Source organism: Calypte anna, chromosome Z, assembly GCF_003957555.1.
Source record: "Calypte anna isolate BGI_N300 chromosome Z, bCalAnn1_v1.p, whole genome shotgun sequence".
NCBI lineage: Eukaryota > Metazoa > Chordata > Aves > Apodiformes > Trochilidae > Calypte > Calypte anna.
Window position 1 is genome coordinate 45789822 of NC_044274.1, and position 17487 is coordinate 45807308.

At 37.8% G+C, this 17487-nt stretch overlaps 1 protein-coding gene across 1 annotated transcript in view; it reads right to left on the reverse strand.

Annotated features, from left to right (window-relative positions):
• Window positions 1–17487, reverse strand: part of LOC103530643 (lysine-specific demethylase 4C) — a 129988-nt gene that overhangs the window by 63236 nt on the left and 49265 nt on the right. The window contains exons 9-10 of the mRNA XM_030467601.1: window positions 16821–16876; window positions 13582–13690 (exon numbers count right to left, since the gene is read on the reverse strand). Coding sequence (XP_030323461.1) covers window positions 13582–13690; window positions 16821–16876 — 165 coding nt within the window. The remainder of the gene's footprint in view (window positions 1–13581; window positions 13691–16820; window positions 16877–17487) is intronic.

A 17487-nucleotide genomic window follows, 5' to 3' on the forward strand; every position in this document is an offset into this window, starting at 1 on the left:
GACACTCTCTACTACATCAGGTTGCTCAAGGCCCCATCCAACCTGACTTTGAGGATATCCAGGAAGAGTGCAGCCACAACTTCCTTGGGCAACCTGTGCCAGCATCTCACCACCCTCACAGGAAAGAATTTTTTCCTAATATCTAACCTAAACCTCCCCTTGTCAAGTTTGAAACCGTTTCCCCTTGTTCTCTTGCTACACACCTGTACAAAAAGCCCTACCCCTTGTAGGCCTTGTAGGCCTCCTTCACATTCTGGAATTATAAGGTCTCCTCAGAGCCTCCTGTTCTCTAGGCTTAACAGCCTCAACTTCTTCAGCTTATCTTCACAGGGAAGGTGGTTTGCATTTTAGTTATCTCAAAGACAACTTTCATGGTGACCACAGTATTTTTCAGATAGAGGGTGTGTCCTAATATTATGATGCTGAACTGGAAAATGCATCTTACAGACATCTTACAGGATCAGTCTACACTGCATTGTACTATGGCCAGAAAGTTAATTACCCAGCAAAAAGATTTCAGTTAGAAAATATCCCTCATAGAGATGAAATATACTCTTCCATGATGGTCTAAAAGCAACCCTGCCTCACAAAATGACATCTGCAATATAGGTCCAGAATTATTATTTGAAAGAGATTTGGAAGTTCTCCAAAATCATGTAACACTGTAGTTCTGTCACTGAGGAACTGATAATTAATATTGCAGAAGAAAAACAATACACTGAACATATGTTCGGTTCAGCTGAGTATCATACAGAAGCAGGAAATATTAATTTTCTATTTGTTTCACTCCCTTCAGCTACCCTTTCAATAGCTAACATGTTGTCTTGACATTAAAAATAACTAGACAGTTACAACTGTAGTAAAGGGATGACAAACATGAGACATCAAGTGCAAGACTGAAGTTTCATGTGTATTACTTCTGAACTAGAATAAGAAGGTCTTTAAAACAAAGATTATATTTGCAATGGCCTCTTTCTTCACAGCCTTGTTGAGTTAAACTTCCACAAAAACACATCTCCTGACACCGTTCTCATGTCCAAAAAGGAGCAGAATATACAATGCTTCAAATATATTTGATTTGCCACAACCTCTGCTTGGGAATATCTTGTATCTCCCCAGTATTGTATCTCTCCAGTATAACAAAGTTAAATTTCATGCAGTATTAATTTAATATACTTATTGCTCATTTAAGAAACTTGACATCAATTTATGTGTGATTTTGTTATGGCATCTTTGGACACCCCTTCTCTGCTGAAAAACCAGACAGTAACAATGGCTGTCCACCAAGAGAACTATCTGTCATACAATGTCACTCTAACACACAGGCAACTGCAGAAATTGGAAGATGATGTAGGCTACAGTGCCATTATTACGATGCTGACATCTCTTTATGACTTAAATTTGTCAGACTTGGACAGTGTAGTCTCTCAGCTTGCCAAGTGCCCTGCTGTGATAAGGTGCAAGGAATAAGTAAGCTGCTTAAGTTCAGAGCTGACAAGACAGATGTAATGCTTGCTGGTAATGAAAACAACATACAGTCATTCCTGAAGACCACACAGCTAAACATACTGAATGTGCCTAGCAAATGATCTTTCACCACTACGTATATAGCAGAATATGCTCTATACGGGTATACGTATATATGTATGGCACTCTTCCAGAGATAGAAAGCTGTTGTCTGTCGTCTGTGGTAATTTAAGACATTCATATATAGTTCAAGCTGTGGCTATCTGTGAGATCATGCCTTCTTCTAATAGGAATGGGATGCAAAACAGAACTGCAGGATGAAATAAGTAACTTAAAGAGCACGCCATAAACAAAGGAGGGACAAATCACTGGACTCTAAAAGAATGTGCCATTTTTATGATAATAAAACACATCTAAACCACATACTTCATACTTATTCTTGGAAAGGGCATATATAGAGAGGTACTTCAACTCACAGAAAAAGATAATCCCTGGCAACAGCTCAGCACTCATTCTTTAGTCTTGAAAATTAACATTGATTTGAATTACTTCAAGTTCCCAGAATCTGCTGTTTATCTAGTTTCTTCAGCCAGTTCTTACAGTGTTTCAAATAGCAGTTAGCTTTCTAAAGAAAAATGAAAACCTTCTCATGTAGACACATTCTCAGGCTTGCAGCCTGAAATGGACCTTTTTAGCTTCGTGGAACAGCTTCAAGAGTAAGGTTCCAAGAAACAACACAGCAGTGTCTTGTGGCACAAAACTTTAAACCAGAAAATGACAGAAAATTAGTGCCTTAAAGTACAAATATCAAAACTTAACTTCTGAAAGCTAAACATTCTGAGTTTCCCCCTATTTCCAATTATGTCCAAATAATTAATTCAGCAATTACTTACCACCCTATCCTTAAAACACAGCAAATCTTTAAAACAGCAGGTAGTGTAAATAAAAAGCATGAGTAGCTGGAAGAAACTGCACAGATGGAAAGCTATGATTAGATTGCTGTCACTGAAACCTGGTGGGACAAATGTCACAACTGAAGTGCTGCAAACAATGGCTACAAACTGCTCAGAAGGGACAGGCAAAGGAGGAGGGAAGGGGTTGTTATGTGAAAGAACTTGATTGACTGCACAGATTGAAAAACAGCACTGAACAGGCTGGAAGCTTATTAATGATAATCAGGGGCCAAGCCAACAAAGGAAGCCTCCTGGCTGGTGTTCATTACTGGGCACCCACTTGAGAGGAGCCTGCTGATGAAGTGTTCTTACTTCAGCTGCAGGAAGCATCACACTTGCATGTTCTGATCCAGCTGGGGGACTTCAGCCACTCTAACATCTAACATCTGCTGGAAAACCTGCACAGCAGGCTGTAAGAAGTCTAGGAGACTCTTGGGAGAACATTGAGGATAATTTCTTATTCCAGGTGATGACAGCCCAAGCAGAGGAGAACCATTACTGGACCTGTTTCTTACCAACACAGATGACCTAATTACAAAGATCAAGACCAGTGGCAGCTTGAGCTGCAGTGGTCATGCTCTGGTGGAATTCACAATCTTAGAGATATGGACCACATGAATATTAAAGCCAAGACCTTGAGTTTTAGGAGAGTGAACTTTAGGTTGTTACAAGCAGTTACAGGATGGGAACCCATAGGAAACTGCCCTCAGAACTGGATTAGCAGACTCTGATTAAAGTGTGGAAACACTTTTGAAAGCTTTATCAGGAGATATACATAAATGCAAGCAAAAAAAAAAAAAAAAAAAAAAGGTAAATTCAGTAGTTTTATAATTTTTTTAAATCAGAGAATGTTATAAAATTACTTTTTTACTGATAAAAGTAAAATCATGTAGATAACCCATGAGTCTCATGTTATTCAGTTGCTACCTTGCTGTCCTCAAACAACTACTGCTCAGAGCTACTCCATGCATGACAATGAAGAATGGCATCTATGAAATGGAATTATTCTTCACTGTCAACTTTGTTATTCAATTCAAAACCCAGTATTTAATTTAGCTCTTTGATGACATTCACCTCTGGACACCTACGTATTTATATTAGGAGTTACCTTTCTCATATACTTGTATTACTGTCCAGCTGTGTGAGTCATGGTTTAGGCCCAGCTGGTACCAAACAGGCCTCTGCTCGCTCAAAATCCTTACCCCCACTATGGGACAGGGAGGAGAAAACCCATCCAAAGGCTCATAATCAAGACAAGGACAGGAAGGTTTGCATTCCTGTTACAGTAATGGGCAAAATCAGACATATTCAACTTGGAAAGTGGAAAAAACCCTAATATAATTGACCAGGGAAAAGAAAAAACATGACCAGATCTTAATACCTTCCCCCCCACCCCTCCCTTCTCCCCTGCCAAGGATCCCTTTCCTGCCGCCTCCCCCTCAGGGCACAGGGGAGGGGCAGGGGGGGGTTTAGGGTCAGTTCCCCACACAGTGTTTCTGCTGCTCCTTCCTCCTCAGGGTGAGTTCTCCTCACAATCTCCCTCTGCTCCAGCTCGGGGTCCCTCTCATGGGAGAGTCCTTCAGGAACCCCTCCCACAGGTGCAGTCCCTCAGGCACAGACTGCTCCAGCCTGGGCTGCACACAGGGTCACGGCTGCTTCAGGAGCAGTCACCTCCTCTGGCACGGGGTCCTCCATGGCTGCAGATCCACATCTGCCCCTTCCCATGATCCTGCACAGGCTGATGCTTCACATCTGCCCACCTGTGACACTTCAGGGAGTACAAATCCACATCTACCCCACTGTGGCCCTTCAGAGACTGCTCCCCCGCGCTCCTCCATGGGCTGGAGGGCACAGCTGACATCTCACCATGGGCTATGGGGAAATCTCTGCTCAGGTGCCTTCTCCCCCTCCTTCCTCACCGACCTTGGTCTCTTTTCTCTGGCACTGCTCTCACCCCATCCTCTCCGCCAGTCTTTTTTTTATTTTTTATTTTTACAGTTTAGTTTTCACTGTCTTGACTATACTACTCACAGAGGCACACTTAGTTTCCCATATCTACTTGGCCCTGGTCAAAGGCACATCCAGAACTGGAAGCAGGGGAGCTGCCAGCAGTTTGGCAGAGGAGGCACCCCTTTGGCCCCCCACTTCCAAAACACCACTGCAGTTACCCAACACAGTGTGGAGACAAAAAACCCCCTTACAGACATGTTCATGTCTTTGGACATTATCTATAGTCATGCATACCTAACATTTTCCATATTTTTCAAAAGATTTCATATATATAACCACACGAGATACAAATTTGGCAGTCTGCAATAGAATATGCTCAGTGTAGCTTGTTAGTCTAACTGTACATACAGCCAGCAGTGTACACTCTTCTGCTATACTTATTAAAATAATCTTATGAATACTGTCACTAAAAGCATATACACTGAATTGGTTTTTTTACACAATTACAATGAGTCACTAATTTTTAGCTAATCTATTGAAGTGATAAACTTCTGCATCATTTTTAGTGAAATATTTTTTTAATCAAAAAGTATGCTATTAAAACCTATTTCATTAACAATTTTAAAACAATTTGGAAATATTTTAAGGTCTTTCTCAACATTGCTGTCTGTTTTGCTCCAGATGCCTGTGAATGTGTTCAATGAGTTATTTAATTCATGAATTCATGTATGAGATAATGACTCTCCTCAACTGTCCTTCCCGCTGTATTTTTGGAAACATTGAAAAGTAATCAATACCTTTTTGCACTACCAGAAATATATAGCACCAGTCCTATACATAACTGCAAGTGTTTTGTAACTCTTTCACAAACACAGCTGCAATAATTTTACTACCCCACTGTAGTTTACCAAATAAATTTCATTACAAATTAGAACACATAAGATAAGCAGTGTCCTCAAATGTCAATCCTTTTGACATCATTAAAACAGAATGACAGACACAAGAATATTAACCCATTCTTTTAAAAGCTCATACACATTTCTGCTTTGATTCCACTCTTCAGTGGCATTCCACAGAGAAACTTCTGTATTTTCAGAATTGATGTACCTTTCAAATCTATAACCTTTGGTTTTCAAGCTCACTATTATTTGCCTTCAGGTGCAAATTTTTAAGTGTATAGGCTTCTAAAAAGAACCTTATGGCTTTAGCCAGATATTGAAAGGCTTATAAATTAGTCATCATGACAGTGCAAATTTCTTTTCAAAACAATGTTCCTCACTCCGAGTACACCTGTGCTTATACATGGTTCACTTGTCAAATACAAATTTGAGGTCATCAAAAGCTTCAGGGTAGCTCCAGCTATTCCAAAACTCATTTTCTACCTCTACTTTGTTGGAGAAAAATTATTTCAAATGTAAAAATCATAAGAAATGCTACAGAAAAAGAAACGAAGGTGAATTATGTGCATGTTTCAGTACAGCTTTGCAGTGACTGCCTGAAAGAACAAAGTCAGTCCAATACCCAAGAATTATAAACAGTGGAAATATCCAAAGCAGATAGTATTTTTTCCTGCTGAGTTGGTATGTATTCTATTCAAAACATTATTTTACAGTTAACATCTTAAATATACATGATAAGGATTAGATGCTAATGATTCTATTCAAATATATCTTTTGTAACATGAGACATTTAAACACTCATTTATGATGTCTACTGTTCATTGTAGGTCACATGTCTGATGAGTGTAAATGACACTACTATTCCTGTTAGCCTGGACTTCTTCACCATATGATGGTAAGTATTTTTACTTAACTCCATTTTTTAGGTCTAAGGTTTATTAAAACAGAATAGAAGACAAGGGAGTACTTATTCATTCTTTTAGAGGTAGAATTTATGTTTAAGAGGTCAGTCTGGTTTTCTCATCTCCAGAGACTTTTTTATGCAGCTGTAGTTCATATTTAAACTTAGAGCTGAGTACTTAACACTTTCTCAAAATCAGAGACTATCCAGGTACTTGTGTAAAATCTTTTCCTTCCCAAAGCAAAATCTAGTTTCATTGATGACTTCAACAATAATCTAGGGTCTGTTTTCTATGACCCAAAGCCTCATACATAGAAACAGTCGATGAAGATAGGTTTTCAAAAGCATGAATTTACTCCCAGGCTTTTCTTGGAAACTCAAGGACAAATGGAACAAAGCAAAAATAGAATAACTAAATATAATAAAATAAAGATAAACTCAGCAGGAAACCTAAGCTTTATCTGCTTTAGGTAAATTTATAGAAGCTATTAAACTGTTGGGATGGAAGCTGACACCACAGTCATTCATGACATAAAATTCCTTCCAAATCACATACATGTTTCTAATGGTCACAAGATGAAACTCTACATACATGTTTAGGCAAATTTCATGTGGCCCAGTTCCATGGAATCAATTCTCACTCCACCTCTCTTTTCTGCTCCTAACATTTCCACTGTGATGAAACAGTATCTGAGTTGGCATTTGTGTATTTCCTGCTTTTTCAGAGATCCTCATATGTTTGCTGTTGCAGACCACTGAAACAGAGATGACCTGAACTAACTGTAAAGCAGCTAGCATACTGCAGTTTATGTAAAATATTGCTTTAAAATGTTCAACATAGTAAACTATATCCCTCCAGCCATTTCAATTTAGAATCTGTACATAAACACCTAAGTTCAACATACTGGTTTCCTAGCTTGATAATCACAATTTATCATACACACAGCTACTTGGAACTTGGAACTCAAAGTGTCTGAAGGATGTGACCAACCAGGCCGAATTAAAATAAAGGAAGAAAGCCAAATCTCTGACCAAACAGAGAATTTAATTTTCCCATTTAAAAAAAAAAAAAAAAAGTTTAGTCACAAAGAGGTAAAGCGGAGAAACTCTAAAGGTTATAGCATCTTTGTGGGGTGCTCTTGATACTGAAGTTGCCTGCAAGGCCTTCTGCTTTCACATTAAAATGTGGAAACTGGAAAACCGTATCATTAGGTGTACACCCCTAAAATATAAGCTCTGATACAACCTGCTTTATTTAGTCCAGAATGTATCATATTTTTTTCCTTTCACATTTCACTATGAAAGACAAAGAATGGAAAAGTATTTTTAGACTGTTTTCATCCACTAGCATTACAAAATTATTTTCAAGAGAAATAACTTTTAATTAGCATTTCACTGTGTCATGTGGATTTTCAGCAACAATGGAAACATGAAAACATTCTGGCATTCTATAAAATCCAACTAAGTTGTAGTCAGGAAATAAAGCAGTTTCAGAAAACAATATTAAAGTTATGAGCTACTATAGGAATAGTACAAATACTCGTATTTGCTCTGGAGAAAACTAATATATACTGAGTATTTAATAATGGAAAGATTGGGAAAACACATTGATTCCAACCCAAAATATCTACTGAATTAAAGCTATTTACCAGCAGTCAGTATACATCCAAGCTAAGTGATAAAATAAAAATAGCCTCCCGCTATGCTCATGTTAGCACAGATGTTATTTGTTAAAAATAAAACATTGACTATTCCTTTTATATTCCTTTGTAGATTATACATTAGACAAAATGTCAGCTCAGCCACTACATATCTGTGAAAACAGTAGATGTTTTGCTGATGTTTTGGGGCCACAACAACCCCATGCAGCGCTACAGGCTGGGCACAGAGTGGCTGGAGAGCAGCCAGGCAGAAAGGGACCTGGGAGTCTGCATCGACAAGAAACTGAACATGAGCCAGCAGTGTGCCCAGGTGGCCAAGAAGGCCAATGGCATCCTGGCCCGTATCAAAAACAGCGTCACCAGCAGGTCCAGGGAGGTGATTCTTCCCCTGTACTCAGCGCTGGTTAGGCCACACCTCGAGTACTGTGTCCAGTTCTGGGCCCCTCAGTTTAAGAAGGATGTAGAGGTCCTGGAGCAGGTCCAAAGGAGGGCAACCAGGCTGGTGAAGGGACTCGAGCACAGGCCCTATGAGGAGAGGCTGAGAGAGCTGGGGCTGTTCAGCCTGAAGAAGAGGAGGCTCAGGGGAGACCTCATTGCTGTCTACAACTACCTGAAAGGAGGCTGTAGCGAGGTGGGAACTGGACTCTTTTCACAGACGACCTTCAACAAGACAAGAGGACACAGTCTTAAGTTGTGCCAGGGGAGGTTTAGGTTAGATATTAGAAAGAATTTCTTCACAGAGAGGGTGATTAGGCTATGGAATGGACTGCCCGGAGAGGTGGTAGATTCTCCGTCCCTGGAGACATTTAAAAAAAGACTGGATGTGGCACTCAGTGCCATGGTCTAGCAACTGCTCCGGTGGGTCAAGGGTTGGACTAGATGATCTCTGAGGTCCCTTCCAACCCGGCTAATTCTATGATTCTATGATTCTATGATTCTAATTTGGGTTTCACTCTGTGTTAGAGAGACATAAAGGGTAGGAAGAAGAAAAGGAGAGCAGAGAGGAAAGTGGAGGATTGGGATAGAATGAGAAATGTTTTTTTAAAAAGACAGAACTATTTACCCTTACTTTATAATATCTAGGTTTTTTATGGCTGCATGCAAGAAGGTAAAATATCATTTTTATCCCTTATTTTCTTCTTATTTAAAAAGTATCCACAGAACACATCCCAAATTTTTTAACGGAGAGATGGCATAGCAGGACAGCCTGCACTTGGTACATATTCCATGCTTCAGCATAAACAGTATTATAAAGACAGGCCCAAATATGTATTTTTTAAACAATGTATTGCTCATGAAGGCCCAATACCAATAACATTGGTAAAATTTGCCTTTGCTTACACAATGAAGACACACAATTAAGACACCCTGCCTTTGAGAGATGGCAACGGATGAGCAAAGATATCCTGAACCTAACAATCAGGACAGCTGTGAAGCAGGAGTTGGCTGCTTAAGAGCAATATTGGAGATGCCTATAATTTCAAAGACTGTCCCAAATCAATTGCTGACAGATTCCCAGAGCTAACATCGAAGTGAGAATTACTTGGTATGCTTTTACAGAAGTTAACAAGACGGATGGTATGAGCTCTCTTCTTGAAAGTATCAATTATATGATAAAGGAGATGAATGAAAGGCAAGAATGGAAGCTGGGCCAACAAGGAGGAAGAAGAGATGGGCATTAGTAGAGAAAGAAACAGTATTGATTTGGATATAATTCCTAGGATTCGGTTCCTCCAAGGCAAAGAACATGGTGTTCAGTGGGTAGGATAGCATAATTGCTATTCTGTAGCATTATCAGGAGGTAAAAAACAATGTATGGATCACCTTCAGTTTCAGAATGATGTGGCATATAAACACAAGGCGACAGCAGGCTCTCTGGAGAATTATAAAACCCATGTTTCAAGAAACAAGAAGTATTCATAGTGAAACACAGCAGATTAAAGCCATTAGATACAGCAACATATTTGGAACAAAAGCAAAAATTTTAAAAAAATAACTTATTGGTGGTGGTTTTAGAGCACATTTAGAGACCAGAGACATTTTTGAGACATTAGGAGACCAGAATGACGGCTGTGGATTAAAAACCCATGAAAGGCACAAAGAGAGAGAGAGAGAACATTATGGTTGGGAACAGCTTTGGTGTCTCTGGCCATGATATGGTGGAGTTTAATATTTTACAAGGAAGAAGAAGAGCAATAAGTACACTTAAAACCCTGGACTTCCACAGGGCTAATTTAGTACTCTTTAAGGATAGACTAGCAGGAATCTCATGGGAAGGAAAGGGAGCTCAAGAAAGCTGGTCAATTTTCAAATATCATTTATATAATTTCTTTCAATCTCAAGTTTAGGTGCTTGAGTAAAAAAATCAGGGAGAGGTGGTAAGAGACCTGCATGGATCAGCAAGGAACTTCTGAAGAAAGTCTTGTGGAAGAAAAATTCACAGCTCATGGAAGAAGGGACTGGTCACTTGAGAGAACCATAGGGATGTTGTTAGAGAATGTAGGAGGGCAAAAAGAAAGGCCAAAGCTCTCTTAGAACTAAAACTGGCAAAGGAAGTAAAAGAAAACAAGAAGAGTTGCTTCAAATATATCACCAGTAAAAGAACAGGGAAAATGTGGGGTCACTGAGGCAGTAGCCTCTGTGGGTGCAGAGAAGGCAGAGTTGATGAATACCTTCTTTGCTTCAGTCTTTACTATGGTCTTTAACTATGACCAGCCCTTGTGAACTCCAGACCCTGATTATGAGAAAGCAAGCCTGGAGGAGGGAAGACTAGTCACTAGTCAATGAAGACTGGGTTAGAGATCAGTTATGCAAATTGAATATACACAAGTCCATGGGCCCTGATGGGATGCACCCAAGAGTGTTGAGAGAGCTGGGTGATGTTACCATTCTACCAGTCTCCATCATTTTTGAGAGATCATGGCAAACAGGAGAGGTGCCTGAGGACTGGAGGAAAGCCAATGTCTTCAAAAAGGGCAAGAAGGAATATCCATGCAATTACAGACCAATCAGCCTCATCTCCATGGAAAAAGGATGGAGCAACTTCTTCTGGAGGTCATCTCTAAGCATGTGGAAGAGAGAAGGGTTATCAGGAGTAGTCAGGATGGATTTACCAAGGGGAAATAATGCCTGACTAATCTGATAGCCTTCTATGAGGTTGAAACTGCATGGGTAGATGCAGGGAGACCTGTGGATGTAGTCTGCTTTAACCTTAGCAAGGGTTTTCACACAGTCTCCCATAAAATCCTCTGAGTAAGCTCAGGAAATGTGGAACAGAACAATGGACAGTGAGATGGATTAATAACTGGCTACACAATAGAGCCCAGAAAGTGGTGATCAATGGTGCTGAGTCCATCTGGAAACCTGTAACTAGCAGAGTGGAACATCTCCCTTATGAGGAAAGGTTGAGGGAACTGGGTCTCTTCAGACTGGAGAAGAGGAGACTGATGGCAATCTCATTAATGGGTGAGTGTCAGGAGGATGGAGCCAGGGACAACCAATGGTAGGACAAGGGGTAATGGATGCCATAGAGGTTTTATGCAAACATAAGAAAAAGCTTTTTCACTGAGAGGGTGACAGAACACTGGAACAGTGAGGTTGTGAAGTCTTCTTCTCTGGAGACATTCAAAACCCACCTGGACACATTCCTGTGTGACCTACACTGGGTGGTCCTGTGCTGGCAGGGGGGATGGACCCAATGATATTTCAGGGTCCCTTCCAACCCTTAACACTCTGGTGACTTCTGTGATTTTTATCTGCTCCTTTACCTGAGGAACAGCATTTTATTAATCTATTTACACTGAATCGTTATAAGGTCTTCTGAACAGTCAAACTGCCTACTTCCCTTAAATTAGTGCAAGCCTAGCTATTTCATTATAAATCCAATGACAGAAACTAAGTCTTGGAAAAGTAAGGTTTAATGAGCCAAACCAGGTTTATAGCACTTCCTGCCCTCACAGTAAGGCTGTAAACTACGTGTAGCTACACTACATTTATGGCTCTTATGAAGTACCCTGCCTCTCGTTTTTATTGTATTCAGCTGAGTTCCTTCAGCACAACATTCATTCCACTCAAATATTCAAATGTTTTTACTTTAAAAAACAGCATTAAGGAAAGCAAATACTCTGTTTCTCACAGTTTAGGGTCTAACAGGAGACCAAAAGAATATATATACCTTAATACAATCTGAAGTGCCTCAGATTTTAGACTTTTAGACTGATTTTATTCAGATTTTAGAATTTTATACTGAAGGAGGCTTCAGGAACCGAAAAAGCACTAATGATTATAAGCAATCTTTTATCAGCCAAAGGAAAGAGCTGAAGACAAAGCACTCAGTTACAAATAACTTATATTAATTAATATAATCCCTTTGTGTTCAGCAGAGATTATTAGGCATTCTATATTATGTAACCTTACAATTTTGGGCTCCACACCTACACCACCAGTAACTTACAATTAATTCAAGCTTCTCCAAAAGGCTCCTATTATATTTATACAGTGCAAGTCGTGGATAGCCCAGAGAAAGAGTTTCAATATCTGGTAAATTAAAGGTTTCTGTGTTTTAGCCACTGAATACAGAATCTCCAAACAAATGCATGTCTATGACTCCTTAAGATCCTCAAAAAATTAGGCTAAACAAATTAAATTAATTCTCAGTGCTTCTACTGGTTTTATTTTCAGATTAGGAAGAAAATGTTTTATTGTAAGTTATGTATACGCTTTAGAAATATGTTTTATAATATTTCTTAAAAGACATGAAAAACAAAATTTTAAAAATCTGCACAGAAATTTAGAACAGACTATCATTTGAAGGACAGGCTATCAATTTAAACTACTCAAAGTTGCATCTCAACATTTAGAAATACAGCTACAAAAGGCAAAAAATAATGAATGAAATTTAAATCTAATTAAAAGATTAGTATTTCAAAATAAATAAGTATAAGCTCAGGTGAAAGAATCACTTTGGAAGGAGCATGGAGCAGATCCAGAAAACTGCTAGTATCTTCTCCCTAAGATTCTGACTGGGACACTGATAATTTTCTATCAGATGACATAACAGTGACGCACAGACTACCAAATTAACTAACTAATACATCAAGGAAAACAGACGTGCACTTATGCCTATCTTCTGCTCACATGCAGCAACCTTCTCAAATGGCAATTTTATTCTAGATGTAACACAATCAAAGTGCAATTGTTAGCAGCTGATGCACTTATGTTTTCCACTAGCTTTAGAAATTTCTCAGGAAACAGGGTTTTTTAAATCCAGTATAATGTGTAATCTGTTTTGGGCACATTTTTCAACAGTCAGATTGTAGAGATACCATGTAATTAACTGATTGTATATCTTTTTACCTTTATAAATAATCCCTCTAGGCAAAAATAGAAGACATCATAAACATTTACTGTATGATATTCCCAGTCCGTTTGAGTTTCAACACTTTCATCATCAATGTATTTCCAAAACTGAAATTTTCATAGTTGACACTGGTCAAGCCTGTTATTTTTTTACGGGGAGAGAACAGTTTCAAACTTCTTCTAATAAAAAAACAAAGTTTGTTAATGAATTGCCATTTTATCTCAAAAAGTCTATCTTGAGAAAACCCCGGTTATTTATTCCTTACCTTAAACATAATTTACTGCTCTGTACCTAGCAATAATCATCACAATTAAGATTTTTAATACATTTCAAATATTAGAACACCTTAATAGCAAAGAATATATGAAGCATATATGAATATACTACTCACCAATTTTAATCTTTGCAAAGGTATTCTGCTAGTGTCTATCGGTGTACGTTCTGTGACATTGCCAAATCTGACTTCTGGGATGGCAATTGCACATATTACGTGTGCCCACCTGTGAAAAGTGGCAAGTCAAGAATACCACCAAAAAAACCCCATAGAAATACAAGTGTTTTAAGATGTTTCATTACTTGCTGTTTGCTGATTTGTTTTGTTTTTTTTTTTGTGCGTTTTTTAAGACAGCCATCTATATATACTTTTTTAGTAGGATTTCCCAGGCTTCTTTGACGCATGTTTAACAAACTTTAAAAACACTACTAATCTGTGTAAACATAATTGCAGACTGGCAGTGTACTACAACATCCTTCATGTTCACATATTAACTTTTGTTGTTGTATTATTCAGGTGCATATGTAAAGATCTAAGGACACATTTGATTTGTGTGCAGTTTATCACCTTCAGTATTTTGGATCAGCATGAGTCAGACCTGAGTAACTATTCTTACGCAGCACATGTTACCACAATCAGTCATATATTTATTGAAATGTAAAATAAAATATACTATCAACACCTTCTTTTTACAGACACAAAGGCATAGAAGCAGCAAAATGACCAAGTTGTCACTAATGCCCAGCATTACCTGGATCCTCTTTAACACCTGTCAAGTGCATAGGACCCAGTGCGATATGTAAGGCTTTACTCCAACTTCAGGAAACATGTTAAATGTTTTAGGATGATGCTATGTACTTCCCATGTTCATCAGAAAGCACTGCTATATCCTCCAAATGCTGGTTCAGTACATAAATCTCAAAACAAGAAGGCTAAATTAAACTTTTAGAAGTCTGAAATTAATATTAAAGGTGCACATTATATGAAATAAAAAAGAAGCTTATGAAATTTTTATCAACCAAGAGCAAACTTCTGAAACTGCTTCTAAAATCTTCTTTGAGGCAGACTACTAGCAAATCTAAAGAAAGGGAAATATTTCCATTCCTTGAATCATATTTGCTGTATTCTCAGTCATTCATTGTAAATCTTGCCACACTGCCTCATTTGCTCTTTTTTTTTTTTTAAGCCCTGAATGCTTGACTCACTCCTCTCTCTTTCTGTAGATCTCCAGAGATACACATTACATGAGCATTTTAGCAGATTAACACAAATGTGAGCTAGAGCTAAAAATGATGGGTGACATATGAGAATATAAATCATTTCTCCTCCCTGCATAAAGTGGTGTTTTTTCAGTAACTCATCTTTGATGAAAATATGAGAAAGTATAATATGACATATAACTAAACAAACTGCTGTCCCATAATGTTAACGTTCTATCAGCCTATGAAATAAGAGCATAATGAATGAAATTTAAATCATATCAATATGTCAAGAGAGATATCATTTAGCTAGTTATGAAGTTCAATCTAAATGAAAGCAGATAAAACTTGTAGATCTACCACCTTACTTTGGTTACAGTATTATTTATGTTCTAACTTACACAAAAAAGTCTTTTTAACTTTTAGTAACACTCCTTTCTCCTTTCATTGCTCCTTGCTTATTTGCAAAACTACAACTGCCTTACCATCAAAGCTTAATGGGACAGAAATGCTATAAATAAAATGCCTCTTCAATAAATGTTCACCCAAACCTCTGGCATCTCTCAACCTAATAGGACTTAAAACAATTACTGTGCTTTGCTGAAAAGAAAGAATCCCAGCTATTCTATATGGCGAAGTGTTACCACCTCCCACCCGCACATTTGATTCATTAGCTTTTAAATCTAACAATTATCCTACATCTCTAATCAGTATGTGAGAGGTAAAGGAGGGAAAGTAATACATATGTTGGACTTAACACTTGTTGGGGAAAAAAAAAGACATAACTGGAACACGCTTTTGTGAAAACTCAGAAGTTTGAAATGACAGGTAATACTGAAAGAGAGATAAAACACTGAATAATCTGTAGCAGCTCTAAGGCATTATTGGAACAGGAAAACTACTTCTGGCAGTTGAACTACTTTTACAGAACTCTCATATCATAGCTCTGTAACCTACAGAGGGACATAATTCAAAACCAAAGACTGTAGGTATAGTTATGCAGAAAAAGTCAAACCTCTGTGGAATGGTTTCCTGGGAATAAATCCCTTAAAACATTTCTAAGACATTTTAATTCATCCAAAAAGAAAGATGTACACATTTCCAAAGATGCATCATGCAATATATCATGCCACAAATATCAAAAGTTCATAATAAATTCTACTCAGATAACACTTTAGTCTTTTTTTTGTTTCTCTCTTTAGTAAGAAAAGAAAGCAGCACATTCAGGCGAGTTGGAAACACAACTAAAAAGCAGACCAGTATTGGTCAAAATCTCTATTAAAGTGTTTACAACATTAATGCTTTCTGAAGGCAAGATGTGTCCCATAGGTTTCACATTAAATCTGTTTCCTACCTGGATGATTTTATAAGGGTCATACAACCAAATGCAAATCAGTGATAAATAAATTCTTGCCTAGTAAGTGGAAAAGAATGGTGCAGCTAGATCATCTCTTGCCACTGCATTACAAAATGCTAAAGAAAGACACCTACATTATATTGCTACGTTACTAAAATAATTTAATTAATTATGAGAAGAGTAAAAATGCAAAAAGGCTGTCTCACTACTGGGCTTGAAAAGATACTAGGCTGCTATATTTTCCACTTAATCTGTTAGGATTACTTGCAATGGTGTTTTATCATCCAAATACAGAGAAAATTACCTATCTTGTTAGTAGCATGATGCCAGCAACAACAGTAGATATAGAAGTGTATTTTTAAAAAATACTTCAAAATCTAAAATTATTTTAATATGATGCAAATTAATTTATTACAAAAATTGCTTCTAAGAGTTCAAAGGTACTGTATTAAATTCTGCCATCACAAATTTCGAGAACTAAAGACACTTTGCTGTTTGATAAGAGTTGTCCATGCAAACAATGACAAATGAGTTCCCATTTACTGTCTTTACACAAAGGCCAGCAAAGTAGAATTTGGAGGAAATAAGTGTGTGCAGACAGTAAAACTAATGTGCATTTTAGCATCTATTTACCAAAATGCCAGTGGCCTATTTCAATTACAGTAATTTTATTTCTGCAAATATTCAGCGTAAAGGGACACTGACAAGTATTCAGGTTTAAAAATGTTTTGTATGTGTGAATGGATTGGGAATAAAATTTAAAACAAGAACATATAATACTGAAGTAATGTATTACTTACTTCTTGTCAGTAGTTTGCTTTAAGGCACCACCTCTCAAATTGCAGAGACAACATTCCTAGAAATAAAAGTAGTGCAGAAAAAAAGTGAGCTTTACTGAATAGGTACAAATCAGTTTTTATTCAGCTGATCTTAAGGATATTTAAATTGCTAGTGTAATTAATTACTGAGTTACTACCTGCTACTTACAAGCACTGCATTTCCTTCCGGCGGAAAAATTTAAGAATACAATAACAAAAAGAGAAGCAACTCAAAAGAGCTTATGAAAAAAAAAATTAAGTATTACTCTTCAACAAAGCCCACGGTCACTTCTGAAGTGATACCAAATATGAAGGTATTTATTCAGTATTGTCATAGAAAGGCTGGAATTGCCATGCAACAAACTAGGATTAAACAAAGCAAAATTACACTTTTATTAAGTTAGATAAAAGTTACTGAGAAAATGATCCAACTCAAATAGTTTGAAAACATGTTTGTTCCTGACAGTTCCAAAATTTGCAAGCATACAGAATATGGGGCAGGATATGCTTTTTGCAGAAGTTCCCTTTGCAACAGTATACTTTCACTGCCTTGATCCTCAGTACAACTCCATCTGCTTTCCGGGCACTAGGGAAGGCTTGTGTTAGTGGTTCACAGATCATATGCCAAACAAATAGGGGGTTTCCCACC